At 32.8% G+C, this 15,302-nt stretch overlaps 1 protein-coding gene and 1 pseudogene across 1 annotated transcript; one reads left to right on the top strand and one right to left on the bottom strand.

Moving 5' to 3' along the window:
• The first annotated feature begins 3,126 nt into the window (after positions 1 to 3,126).
• Positions 3,127 to 4,141, top strand: LOC124185531 (E3 SUMO-protein ligase ZBED1-like). The gene has a single exon (XM_046576403.1). It carries the CDS (start codon positions 3,179 to 3,181, stop codon positions 4,139 to 4,141), a length of 963 nt encoding a protein of 320 aa, XP_046432359.1. The 5' UTR covers positions 3,127 to 3,178.
• Positions 4,142 to 13,467: 9,326 nt separating this feature from the next.
• LOC124184266 lies at positions 13,468 to 15,003 on the bottom strand (annotated as a pseudogene).
• Positions 15,004 to 15,302: the final 299 nt, after the last annotated feature.

The following is a 15,302-nucleotide window of genomic DNA, read 5'->3' as shown; positions in this document are numbered from 1 at the left end:
TAAAAAGAAACTCAAGATCCCGCTTCTGACACCAAATGTAACGTCCTAGACGTTACGTTAATAAAATATGAATCCGCGAGTTTACTTATTAAGTCAAAGAAATCAAGAGCGTGAATAAAATATTGTGAAAATGCTTTTAATGCGTAATATGTGTTTCTCGTTTAAAGTCTGAAACAAGACTGTTTTTACAATAATGTCGGTTGGCGCAGCAACTTTATTCTTTTTAAAGACATAAGAGGTTTATAAACGTCTTTTATCTATGCTGACTACTAGATCATTAAAGAGGGGGCAAAACGGGTGATTTCACCCTTTGTAACAATATAAATTGTGATATCACTAAATCTAGCCTTCATTTTTTTTTACTTTGAAATTGATGTAGTTTAATTAATAACTTATTTGTACTTTGGGTTTGTTTAGATAATGCTGGGGCTAGAAGATACAATTTATATTTTCAAATCGATCAAGAACCTTCGTTTTTGATTCAAAATTTAGATTTTCACACCTATTTACGAATTAAAAGTACGTATAACCTATATAAATTAAATTTATAGTGATGTTAATAATTTATCATTGAAATATTTTTTTTTCTGTAGCTAATGACCAAGAAGCTTACAACTTTATCCAAAACTTAATTGCTACTGGCCAGTATCCAGTTCAAAACCCAGTGTGGACAGTGCTGTACAGAAGTTTGGACGCAATTGATTTCTCTCCAGTTAATGAAAGTTGTGTTCTCTTATAAAAATAATTTATTACTATAAATTAAAAATAATTTAATGATATAATAATAAAAATAATTATCCACTAATTAATACTTGTATTTATTTTTTTTTCTACATAAATTTATCATTTATCATATATCTATTTAAATTTAATCGCGGATTTTTAATTATTCTGCTAAGTTCGTTGGTGTCGCTGCTGAAGCGCATAATAATAATTGAAACATCAACCAATAGGATTGATTGCATGAAAATTTTAAATCTTAACGGTTTTTTCACAAACTCACAGCAAGCTGTGTAATGTAAACACTCGAGTGTTAATTTTAATTTTTAATTAACTCTGATAAGTTTATTAAATACTTGTAGCTCTTATAATTCAACTGAGGCTTTAAATTTAAGACGATGGAGATGGATGACTCTGACGACTGTCAACGTATGTACTTTTGTATAACCTAAAATATCTTGTGTTTATTTTATTTATTTTTTATACGAATTTTATAAAATTTTTACGTCGTATTATTTTTTTTTCTAGAATCTGAAGATACTAGATCATTTCATATGTGGTTTAAAATTAATGATCAAAATTCAGAATCGTGGTTGATTTCCGATCTCAAGACATCAGAATATGTAAGACTGAAACGTACGTATACAGTGGTTATAATTTATACTAATAATAGATTTTTAATAATATTTTTTACATTTACAGATAATGATAAATATGCGTACGAATTTATCATGGAAATCTTGAATAAAGGCAGACCATTAGTTAAAGATAATCTTCCCGAATACATCTGGAAATCGATTGACGATGTAGATTAGTAAGTGAATTTCAATACTCTTTAAAAACATTTTTCCGTCATTTCATACTCATGTACCTGATGTAACTAATCATTATTTTTCCTATTTTCTTCCTTAAGTACTCTTCTCAATTGTCCTGAATTGAATCCTAATGACAAAGGCGACAAAAGTAATGAAACAGTGTCAATTTCCGACAATTTAAATCAGTCTGTCCATCCCAAACTTAATAACCCATCCAGCAAGCCTCTACTATTGAATAATTCTATACCAGTTTCCCAAAAAACAATTTCTAATGACAGTGGTAAATGTTTTTCTCTATCTTTATGCATTTTAATTCATCACGAAGAGTTAATTAAAAAGTCTTTTTGTTTATTATCCTTTCCTTGTTAATGGTTCGTTGAATTGTAATCCTGATAATACATCCAAGTACGTTATATTTTTATTTATATTTTATCCAACATCAATTCTATTCTTATCTACTATTTTAGAGTAAAAAATATAATTATGTACACACTAATATATTTTTGCTTTTTACAGTGTTAAAAGTAAAAGTAAATTTTGGGAATATTTTACGCCAATAGACTCAACTTCGGCACGATGTAAATTTTGTCAAACTGTTATTAAAACGTCGGGAAATACATCAAATCTCCGAGCTCATCTGAATTCTAAACACAAAATGTTTATACCAGTAGAATTACAAATAAATACGAAAAAACGTCCTTCTGTTGTGATTGAAGAGCATTCTGATGATTCCAGGGGGCTTGAATGTGAAAAACCGAAAATTCCGACAAAAGTTCAGCAGGTTTGTATAAAATATTGTACTTTAAATTAATTAATAAGACGAAATAACTTAACATTTATTTAAAAACTTTTTTTCAGAGCAATCCCGTTCTTGATTTATTTAAGCGAGCAAATTCTTACGCAGGTTAGATTTATATTTTTGCTATTATTATTACTATTATTATATATACTGCAAGTGTTTATTCATACTGATTGTATAATTTTATTATGCAGAAGGTTGTCTTGAAGCTGAAAAATTAACAAACTCTCTACTATATATGATAGTAGTTGATCACATGCCTTTCCGTAGTGTGGAAAGAAAAGGTCTCAAGCAGTTCATAAAGACAGCTAGACCTCAGTACTCTATACCCAGTCGTAGAACTTTAACAGAGTTAATTAATGATAAATATGACGTTTTGAAACTTAAAATAATTCAGGACTCAAATGAATCTGCGTTTTATTCTATCACTTGTGATATCTGGACGGATGTGTCTCAGAAAAGTTATTTAGGAACAACTGTCCATTATTTATCGTCCGATAACTCAAAAATTTTAAGCACGCATCTTTGTGTTAAACCATTAGATTCTGAGCATAATGCAACTTATATATCAACATGTTTATTAGAAATTTTTAATAATTTTAGTTTACTTAAAGATAAAATAACAGCTATTATAAGTGATAGCGCTGCGAACATGATAAAAGCTATTGATAATGTGTTTGATCCTGACGTAGATAATTTGAGCAACGGAAACATTGATCAAAGTAAAAAGAACAACAATAAAAGGCTGCCCTGCTTTGCCCATCGAGCATCTCATATAGTTCCGAAAGCTATTGCAAAAATGCCACATATATAACTTGTGATTGATAAAGTTAAAAGAATTGTCATGATGACAAGAAAAAGTGTTCCGGCTGCGGATGAACTAAGAAGACTGCAAGAACGTGACGGAAAATCGGAAGGAACCATACTTAAGTTCATTCAAAGCGTTGACACCCGCTGGACTTCAACCTATGACATGCTGAAAAGGTTTTTATTATTGGAAGATTACGTTTATCCAGTGACTTCGAAGTGTGCGAATCCACCACCGATGTTAAGCCATGAAGAATTGGTGATTTTGAAAGATATCGTGAATTTAATAAAACCTGTCATGATAATCATAACCGAATTGAGCGGGGATTCCTATTTAACTTGCAGTATTATAGTTCCTGCTGTTGCGGTTATGAAAAATGAAATAATGCTCTCGAAACCAAAAACCGAGGATGGAGTTCAAATCAAAAACCATTTACTAAATTCTCTAGATAATCAATTTTATGATATTGAGTCGTATCCAACATTAGCAATTGCAACTATTCTGGATCCTGGCTTCAAGAAACTTCATTTTCAAAGAGCTATGCATGCCGCAGATGCGGTTGAGCACGTTCGTAAACAAATGAACTCTAGTATCACTCAGACTTCTACATCTATATCAGTTTCATCTACTGTAAATTTTGAAGCCCAATTAAATAAAAATAATATTTGGCGCCATCATGATCAGCTTGTTGCCAAAACAAGTGCAGCAACTTATTCACTGGATGGTGTGGCGTTTGAGCTGAAACAATACCTTACGCAGCCTGTCATTCCAAGAAATGAAGACCCTTTGAAATATCGGCAACTTTTGAAACCTTCCTTCCCAAGTCTTTTCCAAATTGCGATGAAGTATTTTTGTGTAGTAGGAACGTCAGTTCCTTGTGAACGACTTTTCTCTGAAGCTGGAAATATAAAAACTGATGACCGAAATCGTCTTACTGGGAAGAATTTAGATAAGTTACTTTTTTTGAGTAGTTTAACTTCAGAAGATTGGGGATATTGATCTACACTAAGGTACTGAATTATTATCATTGATTTATTATTATATATTTGTCTATTATATAATTAATCAGTCATTATCTTAAGAATTCTATTGTGATAGTAGATATAAAAAAATTTTAGTCACTAAATAGTTTAATCACTAAAGTGATTACAAATCAAATTATAATTGTTAATTTAATTATGAATTTGTGTTGTTTTATAAATAGAATGTTTTTAACTCCATGTATGATAAAATTACTTATGTTATAGTATAAATGCTTTTAATTATTTGAATGAAAAATAAATTGAAAATTAGAATTATTATTTTTGTATGTTTATTTTAGAGATAATTATAATTTTTTTAAATTTTCGCGCTCATTTTCAATATCGATATCGACAATCGATGTTTCGATGATTTTCTAAGAATATCGATGGTTCGATAGCGAAAATTGAAAAAATATCGATAGTTCGATGTTGATGTTTTTTACTGATATCGCCTATCCCTAGTGGCGAGGGAGACGCCGGTCCCGCCATCCCCTATTGCGAAGGAGACGCCGGTCCCGACATCTCCTATAGCGAGGGTGGATGCCCCGCCGAACCCCCCCCCCCCCCCCCCCCTCTCCCACCCCACTTGCGAGGGCTGACGAGTTCGTCGGGGAAGCGGAGACCCTACAACGGCGGATTATAGCGTCCGCGACCGGCCGGGGCCGGGATCGAGGCCGGCCGGGACGACGCGGCTAGGCCACGCGAAACTTTTTTTTACTTTTTACAATAGGAATAAAGATTGATGTACCGAATATAAATGGCGTCCTTTTTTGTTTCCTAGACCCCAGGTGGCGGGCGTTGAGAAAAATTTCAGGTCCGGTGGCTCCCCTAGACAACCTCAACGTAAGGAAGGGGATCAGTTGAGCTCGCGAAGAATCCCGGAGGACATGCGAGTGGGCGTCTGGCCATACGGAAGAGAAAAGTTTTTTGATGTGAAACATCTATAGCCGCACGTAAAACCGATTTCTGGCATGGCGACGCATGCCGTGGCGACGCGTCGCCACGCTATATGATGGTATATACATACAGTCTATATGTAGTAGTGTGTACGGTGTGGCGACGCGTCGCCATGCGCAATCGACTGTACGATTCTCTTCCCACTCGATCCGGCGTCAAGCCATCTCTCTCGGCACACTGAGCTCGGATACCTATAGTGTATACTCCATAGTGTATACAGTGTTGTTTACTACGGTACACATAACCTGTGTTTTACTTAAAAACAAATTATTTTTTAAAATTGATTATTAATTTTAATTAATTTTAATTTTTTTAAATTGATTATTAATTATAATTAATTTTAATTTTACAAAATAATGTCTTTTTTTTGTTGTTTTATCGTCCTCTTGGGAGGGGGTGAGTACCGCACAATAGCGTGTGGTTACTTCGAGCTTGCGGTCACCTCGCGAAGTTCGGCTTGCGGGATGCAGCGCTGGCGCTCTGGCACCCCACGTTCCGGTTAGGCCTGCCCGTTACAAGAGACTCCCTGAACCCTGGGCGAGATCCCGAAATCAGGGTTTCAAAAATCGAGTCGCGAAATAATCCTAGAGAGCGCCAGAACTGGAGTCACGCACCCGAGCTTCGACAGAGACAAAAAAGCGCATTGCGACCAAGATATTACAGGCTTTTGTTTTTTTTTTTTATTTTTTTTTTGAGTGCACCGGCTACCCTCCAGCGACCAACTCCGACGCCGAAGATCTTTCGAGGCAAGGCGAAACCGCGGAGATATCGCGGGAAGGACACCGCGGCTGCGGAGGGGGAGGCAACGTAGATCCCTGCAGCGCGGGAATCCAAGGCGGACGCGATTCCCGCTGGCGGCCGGCGCGCTGCAGCCTCCCCGCTCACCCCGCCTACGCCCAACCGAGGCAATCGCTCGAGACCAGCTAGCGACGAGGGAGCACCACCCCGCCCAACCCCAGGACTCCGTAGAGCTGCGCGGGAGACGACATCGCGATCTAGCCTTAAGTTCTGCGCCGCGTAGCGACGAAAAGTGCGCGGCAAGTTGCGCAATCCCCAAAATCGATGACCGATCGATTGTTGCGCATTCTAAGGGTGATGACGTCACGAAGGATTAGCGTGACGAGATCGGCGTTGCGACCATCCGAGATCACTCGAGTTCTGGCGAGCAATATCGAAACACGTGCGTCGCAAAGTAATCTGTGTACGAGTTTTGGTTGTTTTTGTTTTTCTTGTCGAGCGGAAGGAAGTATCAATTGCGAAGGGAATGGCAGCCAGGGACCATGAGGGAGCTGGCCCTTTTGTGGCGTGGATGTGGGGCGGTAAGCGCTGTTAACCTTCTTGCGAGAGAATCTCGAGAGATAATTAGTAAAGGCTTGCCGAGGACGGATAGCCAGTGAGGATTGGCGTTAGCGACTGTACTCGAGATTCTTTAGCCAATACATTTGCTTGGTGACCGTAGCCTGAGTTGCCTTTTGGATTTTTTTATTTTTATTTAAAGAAAAAAGAGATTATAATAATTACCAAATTTCATCGGAATAAGTCAAAGTTCAAGTTGCGCAATCTCATTTATAAAATTGAGATTCGTGAGCTAGTTTGCAATTTAAAAAGTGAAAATGAACAATTACCATCTGGATTAACAATAGGTATCAATGTTTAATAACTATATTAGAATGTGTAATTGTCATTTTCACTTTTTGAATCGTTTTCATTATTATTTAAAAAAAAGACTATAATAATTAAAAATTTTTATTATGATAAGTTGTAAGTTGCGCAATACTATTTGATAATTTAAATGTTTTTTCGGTAGTCTTTAAGTCAAAAAGTGAACATAGATAATTGCAGACTTTGATTACAATAAGTATTAAATTGCATTGACTGCATTAGAATCTGTAATCGTCATTTTCACTTTTTAGGTTTTTTCTGGTATTAAAAAAATCATTGATAGTTATTATTATCATTGTCAATTAATATAAATAGATTTTGTGAGCGCAATACTATTCTGAAATTTAAGCTTCGTCTGTTTATTTATACTCAGAAAAAAAAGACAATTTCAAATTCTTTAATTACATGCATCGAACTACAACGTAATTACATTACAGGCCTGTAATTGTATTTTTTACTGTTATCATTTTCGTTAAATGATAAAAGAAAGATTGATAATTCTTATTTGTCAACATTCAAACTTGAATTATTAAAAAAGTGCAGTACTACCAAAAATAAAGATAATAAATTATTTTTTCATTTCGAGTTAAATAGGTGGTTAAATTTTTTAACTCATATTTTTCACAACTACAAATTATTAGTCATTTTTCTAATAATGTGAATTATTTCTTATGTCAGTTGAATATCACATTATTGTAACCATTCTCAAATACTTTTCATCGCTATGACATCAGAGTTATGTCATCGAGACGTCAGGTAAGTTATAATCATGTCAGCCAGACGTCACAATTTTGTAAGCAACTTTACATCACTACTTTACCTCAAATTTAAGTCATCTTGACGTCAGCTAAATAACAAGTACGTCAGCTGGACGTCATATTTTTGTAAGCTTCCGGTACCGACTTTACTTCTCTATGACATCAGAGTTATGTCATTTTGACGTCAGTTAAGTCATAATGATGTCAATTGGAGGTCATATTTACGTCATTTATCTTACGTAAGAATCTCACGTCAGGAAGTGGGAAATTATGAGTCATATGTGACTCATATATGACTCACATCTTACGTGAATCATGACGTGACATGACGTCATTCTGACATTAGTTTGACATAATTGTGTTCACTGGGTAATCATCCATTTTTAATATACAGGAATTCACAACGGTACATGTAAGGCAATTGAAAAGAGTTTGGGAAAAGATTTAATTGGGTTACCATGTCGTGACCACATATTTCAGATAATATTGAAGAATGCGTTCGAAGTATACTGGCCAAGGCCATCCGGGCCAAATGTACCAATCTTAGGAAGATTTAAAAAATCATAGGACCAAATAGATGAAAATAATTATGAATCTGGTATTGAAGATAGTGTCGTTACTGATGTTTCTGCTCGAAAAAATGAAATATCTAGTTTCGTTGCACAATCCTTACAGGTATGACGACTCAACTGTAATTTTAGGGATTAAATTGTTTTGTTTCTAACCAATATTTAATTGCTTCTGATAGTTACTGCAACCCCAAGATGACTGTAAGGAATTCTTGGAATTGTCGTAAATTTTCCTTGGAGACATGCCTTAAGACAAGTTTTTTTTTCAGACGTCATGGTGCAGTTCATCATGCTAGATGAATTCAAACTGTCTAATAAAGAACTGCATGATCTTCGGCAATTTCTTATTTTTATAGTTGTATTGTATTTAAAAGCTTGGTTTTCATCAACTGCTGCTACTACTGCTGCTGATCATGACTTAGTTTTTGAAAAATTTAATTGAGTATAAACGTATTAATCCTTTGATTTCTTCAGCTACTGGTGAAAAAACGATTTTGCACTTGAGTAATGAGCTTGCTATTTTATCAGTATTTTACAATACTGTTCCATTCGAGATGAAAAAAAATATTGTTGAAGTGGCTAAGACTCGTGAAGGTGCAGATTGTGAAGCTAGAAAATTAATAATTGATAAAAACGATTTGAATTCATTTATGGAAAAAAATCTGAGTGACTTTGTTTCTGAAAAATCCTTAAATCTCTTCAAGATCTTCGATCTACCGTATGATTTTCTTGACATAGACATTGAATTGTGGCCTACTAGTGAAAGTTATAATGAAAACAAAGAATACTTTGATCATTTAAAAGTTGTTAATGATTCGGCAGAGCGTACTGTCGCATTAGTCGGTGAGTATAACCAATGCTTGATGAGAAATGAAGAACAATTTCAATATTTATTGCAAGCTATAAAAGAACATCGCAAAAAATACCCAAACTGTAATAGAGAAAAGTTTTCACAGTAGAAATGTACGATTGTGTTGAAAATGTTAATAATTAAATCACAGCTGACGGTTAAATAAAAAAAAAACCTTCTTAAAACAAATTGAGAATTTTTTTTTCTTCTATCAATACTCTTTATAATAAATGTGACACAAAAAAGTTATTCACTCGAAATTTAGTGAATCATTGACTCCAAGTTAAAAGAAATGCAATATTTATTTGTTGCGATTTACTTAAACATGCTCGGGACTAAAAAAAAAAAAACAAGAAAAAAAGATTAGAACATTTTGATGTTCATAGAAACTGAAATTCGTACAAATTTCCCCGAGACTCATGAACTAAATTGGAATTGTTGGAATTAATAATAAAAAACTGTTAAAATAGTGTGTATTGAAGTTTGACGGTGAATATCTTCTGAACAAAGAGACATACTAAAAAATTGTAAGAGACCTTTGTTTGTAGTGAATTCAATTTCCTACGAACATATGAGTTGCTCGTATTACATGACGTTTTGTTGAAAAGTTGTAAAATTCATAAAAAAAAATATATCTACCTCAAAATGATCAAACTTTAACCTTCAATAATTTCTGAACGGTGAGGTATACAAAAAAATTGTAAGAGACCTTTTTTTGTGGAGAATTCAAATCCTACGAAAATATGATACAACTTTTTTTTGTAAACAGTTTCACGCACTGAATTTACTCGATTCAAACTGTTTATCCCACTTCTGACACCAGTGTAACGTTCGTTGACGTTACGGAAATAAATATGGATTCGTGAGATTGATTATCAAGCCGAAATAAAAGTCGTTAATAAACGTCGTGAAAAAGCTTGAATTGCAAGATATGTGTTTCTCGTTCCAAGTCTGAAACAAGACTGTATTTACAATGATGTTGGTTGACGCAGCAACCTTATTCTTTTAAAAGAGATCAGAGGTTTATAAATGTCTTTCATCTATGATGACTTCTAGATCATTAAAAAGGGGGCAAAACGGGTGATTTCACCCTTTGTAACAATATATATATATAATATATATACAATATATGCTGATGATATGATATATATTATATATATATATTGTTACAAAGGGTGAAATCACCCGTTTTGCCCCCTTTTTAATGATCTAGAAGTCATCATAGATAAAAGACGATAAAAGAAAGATATATATATATATATATATATATATTGTAACGTTGAGTCTTTTCTGCCCCTCGTCGAGCGCTAATTTGTAACGCTAAATGTTGTTACTTTCGGATGAGGACTTACCGTTGACACTTTGGCGCGATTCTCTACTTATCCGCAATATTAAACTACAACAAAATAATCAAGTTGGGCGCCAGACGCGTAGCGTCGATTCTCAAAGAATAATATAAATCAATAAAATTAACACAAGACCGTGCAAAAGGGATAAATAGAGAACCCGTTGTATGGCTGGCTAGGCACAGGTACGATCGCGTACATCCCGGTAGAGTGGCGGAGTTCAAGGCAGCTAGCAGTAATTCCAGAATTGAAGAAAAGGACAAAAATAAAGAATGAACTCCAGTTAAAAGGAAAATGAATAAGTCTATCGATCATGTATTGTCGAAAAGGTTACATAGGTGAGACAGGCAAATGAGATGGTATCGATAGCGGTAGTTAATAAAATAAATAGTCGTTGTTCATAAAAAAATATCGGTAGAATAGCAGTAAACGGTAGCTTTAACACGAGAGACGGTAGTTAACAGAGAAAAATAGACGTAGGCCGAGAGATGCGATATAATGCAAGAGTTGACTTAGAACTACACGTCACTGGGCGACGTGATCTTACCCAAGTTGCAAATGACACTACGAAAATTATTATTCTGTTAATTAGAACGAGAGAATTTTACTGCGATCGGTAGAAAACAACGAAACGGTAGTTCGGTAGAGGTACGACCAATTTACCATAAATTATAACCAAGATGAGAGATTGACAGTTAGTAACAATTTACTAAGTTGGCAAACGATCGACTCGGTAGCCTTCGGTAGAGTTATTCATACGGTAGATTCGATAACTTATAATCATTACATAATTGAGGAATTAAATAGTGAATTCCTAAACATAACTTTTGAGAGAATACCAAAATACAAAGTTATGAGAGTGAGGGAATTTCGGAGAGTTTACAAAATAGAGAACTATACTAAAATACACCGCAATACAAAAGAATAGTTTACAGAACTTAATTTAACAAAATACGGGGAAATAAATAACAGGCAAAAATAATATAAAATGGTCAATAGTAGCAAAGAAAAATGCGGTAATATCTAAAGGTGATTCTACGCTCGCTTGTACTCCATAGAACTCGATATACGATACAATAGGCACAAAAATAAATAAAAATATAATAAGCAATAGCAGAAATAAAATATAAAGCACACTACTATTACAAAGAGAGTATGGAATAAAATATGAAGCCAATAGGGCTCAAAATACGATAGAAAATACGGAAGCAAAATAATAGAGATTCACAAATAATTAGAAAAGTCATAGATACAAGAGATAATTATTTGGCAGTTACGAGGTCGCTCAGATACGAAAATAATGAATTACTGAAATCATGCAGTCACACGGAAGTCGTGGACCATGATTCACACAAAATGGCATCACACGATGCAATCAAGAAACAATAAATATAATATTGATGACCGGAATCATGCAGCCACACGGCGGCTTACAGCAACTTTAACCGTGGACCATGATTCACGCAAAATCGATAAATATTACGAGAAAGAATAGAAATTGTGAGCAACTTCGTAACAGTACAATTCAAAGGCAAAAGCCTTACCTTAACGGTCGATCTCAGGCACACAAACTGAGTCTAATTTAAATTATACTTCACAAAAGCAAAACTGATAAGGAAAGGAAAAAGGATGCAAAGAGTTTAGAAGGATAAACGATAGCGGTGGAATAAACGATAGGTCGGTAGCAAAAGAAGGAAAAGGTGTCGGCAGCTTAAATCGGTAGTAATGGTCGGGAGAATAATCGAAAACGAAGCTGTTCCTCAACAGGTCGAGCGTAGAATAGCAGGTCGTAGTTCAGCTCGCCGATCTCGCGGTTGTCGTGAGGTGATTCTTCTTCTTTGATTGGTCGCTTGACCCCCACCGCAAATAGGCCATCCCCCTGTGGCGAATATCGGTTACTGCGTGGTCGTACGTTTTCCAAAAATTACCGCTAGATGTTGTGCAATGTGCTGCTCGCGATTTCGTCGTTGACACCAACTCGTACGGTTTCATAGTCGCTCCAGTTTGCAGTCCAGGCTGCCTATCCTCGGGGACTTCTTTTGACAGAGGCACGCACAGGGTGCCTCTCGGTCAAAGTTAGCGGGTGGAGAGTGACGCCTTATTGTTCACCTCCACCGGCTTTTGTACAGGCAGTAGCTAGCTGCCTGTACCTGAGGCCGTGCAGTCAGACGGTTGGCCAAACCGTGGACCACGACCCACACAATCGGTCCTCGTCGATAGGGAGGCGGCTAGTTCCTCTTTGAAGAACGATGCCCCCGGCCGCCGGGAGGATTTTTATCTCCCTGTTCACCGGCAGTCGAGGCGATACGGAAGGTTCGGATGGCTGCTACCCCCAGGTGTATATAAAGGTGCACCAAGGTAGCCAGTGTAGTCTGGTGAGACCGTCAGTAGGCGAAGTCGTCGAGAGCTGCAAACGGTAGATAGTGGTCCCTTGTTGATCGGGATCGTAGTCGTCCAAGTACCTTGTTAGCTTGCGCCGAAGCGCGAAATAAAGAATTTACAGAAAAGAATTAGTTAAAAGTAGATATTGCCTATTTTGTATCGAGTTCGTTTGGAGTACCCTGCTGAGGACGCGTAAATTAAAAATAGTAGCGGTTGTGTGCCCTTGTGACGGGCGATTAAATATATTCAGTTTCGGCCTGAAATTATAGTTATTTATTAATAACTCTACTTTATAGGATAATAGTTAAATATAACATTTGATCTGCATTCAAAAATTATTAATATTAATTAATTTATCTTAAATAATTTGTATTAAAATTAGTTGAAGCCAAAAAGAGGCTTATTATTGTTAATAATAAAAATGACTAAAAATTCCAATTAAATAGAAATATAAAATAAAAAAGCTTCTAACTTTTTATTAAATGATTAAAATTCATTTATATTTCTAATTTATATAGTTTATAAAAACATTACATTTTCATTGTAAAAATAAATTATTTAATTTTATAAATTAAATGTTTAAAGATTTAAATAAATCATCATATTATCTTCAATAATATACTTCAAATTTTAAGCTATTTAAACATTTATAATATAAAGAAATAATAAAAAAATGAAAAAGCAAATAATAAAAATAAATTTAAAACATTATTAAAATAAAAAATTAATAAATCTATAAATATATAAAAATTTTTTATAAAAATTATAATTATTCTTCTTTTATAAAATTCTGATCAATTTTGATTAAAATTTAAAGTTAATTCTTTGTTTATAAATATAATATTTTTAATTAAACCATCAGTAGAAATAACAGGTAAAAACCATATTGTTCTAAAAAATATATTTAAAAAATAAAACTTTAACTTAAACATTTTAACATTTAAATAATAAATAAAAAATCCAAATAATATACCTAAAAAAATAACCAGAATTGGTAAAATTTTTATAAAAAAAGGCAAAATAATGACATATCTATGAGGAAAAATTAATCAACTAAATATAGAGCCTCCTAAAATTACTATCAATATCATAAAATTTATTGAATTATTTATATAAACATCATAATCATTTAAATAATTTAATCTAATCATATTATATCAACCTAATATAGAAAAATAAATCAAACGAAAAGTATAAGAAACTGTTAAAAAAGTTGAAATAAAAAAAATAAATATAATAAATATATTATAATTTAATATTAAAACTATTTCTAAAATTATATCCTTAGAATAAAATCCAGCTAAAAAAGGAAACCCACATAAAGACAAATTAGAAAAATGAAAACAAATAGAAGTAAAAGGTATTTGATTGAATATTGAACCTGATAAACGAATATCCTGAAAATTATTCAATCCATGAATAAAAACTCCTGAACATATAAATAATAATGCTTTAAAAAATGCATGTATTAAAAGATGAAAAAAAGCTAAAAACTTAAATCCTAAAAATAAAATTCTTATTATTAAACCTAATTGACTTAAGGTTGATAGAGCAATAATTTTTTTTAAATCAAATTCAAAATTTGCGTTTAATCCAGATATAAATATAGTTAATCTAGATAATAATAAAAATATAATAATAAAATTCTCTCTATTAAATAAATTTTCAAATCGAATTAATAAATAAACCCCTGCCGTTACTAAGGTAGAAGAATGAACTAATGAAGATACAGGTGTAGGAGCAGCTATTGCTGCAGGGAGTCAAGAAGAAAAAGGAATTTGAGCACTTTTAGTAAATGAAGCAATCAAAATTATTAAAGTAATTACTATTATAATAGAATTATATTTTAAAACATCTATATAAAAATAAAAATTTCAACCTCCAAAATTTATTATTCAAGAAATTGATAATAATAAAAAAATATCACCAATACGATTAGAAATAACAGTTAACATACCAGCATTAAAAGACTTAACATTTTGATAATAAATTACTAAACAATAAGAAATCAAACCTAACCCATCCCAACCTAATAAAATACTAATTAAATTTGGGCTAACAATTATTAATATCATTGATACAACAAATAAAATTACCAATATAATAAATCGATTCAAATTTAAATCATTTATTATATAAGAATTTCTATATAAAATTACCAAAGAAGAAATAAATAAAACTGTTCTTATAAAAATTAATGACATCCAATCAAATAAAAATGTTATCACTACACAAGAAGAATTAATTTCAATTAAATTATACTCAACAAAATAAATTAAATCATATAATAAAAAATAAATACTTAATATAAATAAAAATAATCTAATAAAAAAAATTATAATAAAACTATATAAACAAATATTTAATATAAAAATAATTTAAAAACTAAATTTAATTTTCTTTGACACCACAAATCAATATTTTAAATAAACTATTTAAATTAATTTATATTCAAATAATAAAAGATTCTCTGTTTAAAATAATTAAATTTAAAGGAATTCAATGTAATATTAATAAAATGTACTCACGAACATTACCTTGAGAAAATGAATAAAAAAAATAATTTATTTTACCATGTTGAGTAAAAGAATATAAATATAATGTATAACAAGCT

Source organism: Neodiprion fabricii, chromosome 6, assembly GCF_021155785.1.
Source record: "Neodiprion fabricii isolate iyNeoFabr1 chromosome 6, iyNeoFabr1.1, whole genome shotgun sequence".
Taxonomy (NCBI): domain Eukaryota; kingdom Metazoa; phylum Arthropoda; class Insecta; order Hymenoptera; family Diprionidae; genus Neodiprion; species Neodiprion fabricii.
The sequence above is the reverse complement of the archived record's forward strand: the minus strand, read 5'-3'. Positions and strand labels throughout refer to the sequence as shown.

Excerpts from the sequence above, each read along its gene's own strand:
- LOC124185531 (XM_046576403.1), top strand. The coding sequence starts at position 3,179 with ATGATGACAAGAAAAAGTGTTCCGGCTGCGGATGAACTAAGAAGACTG.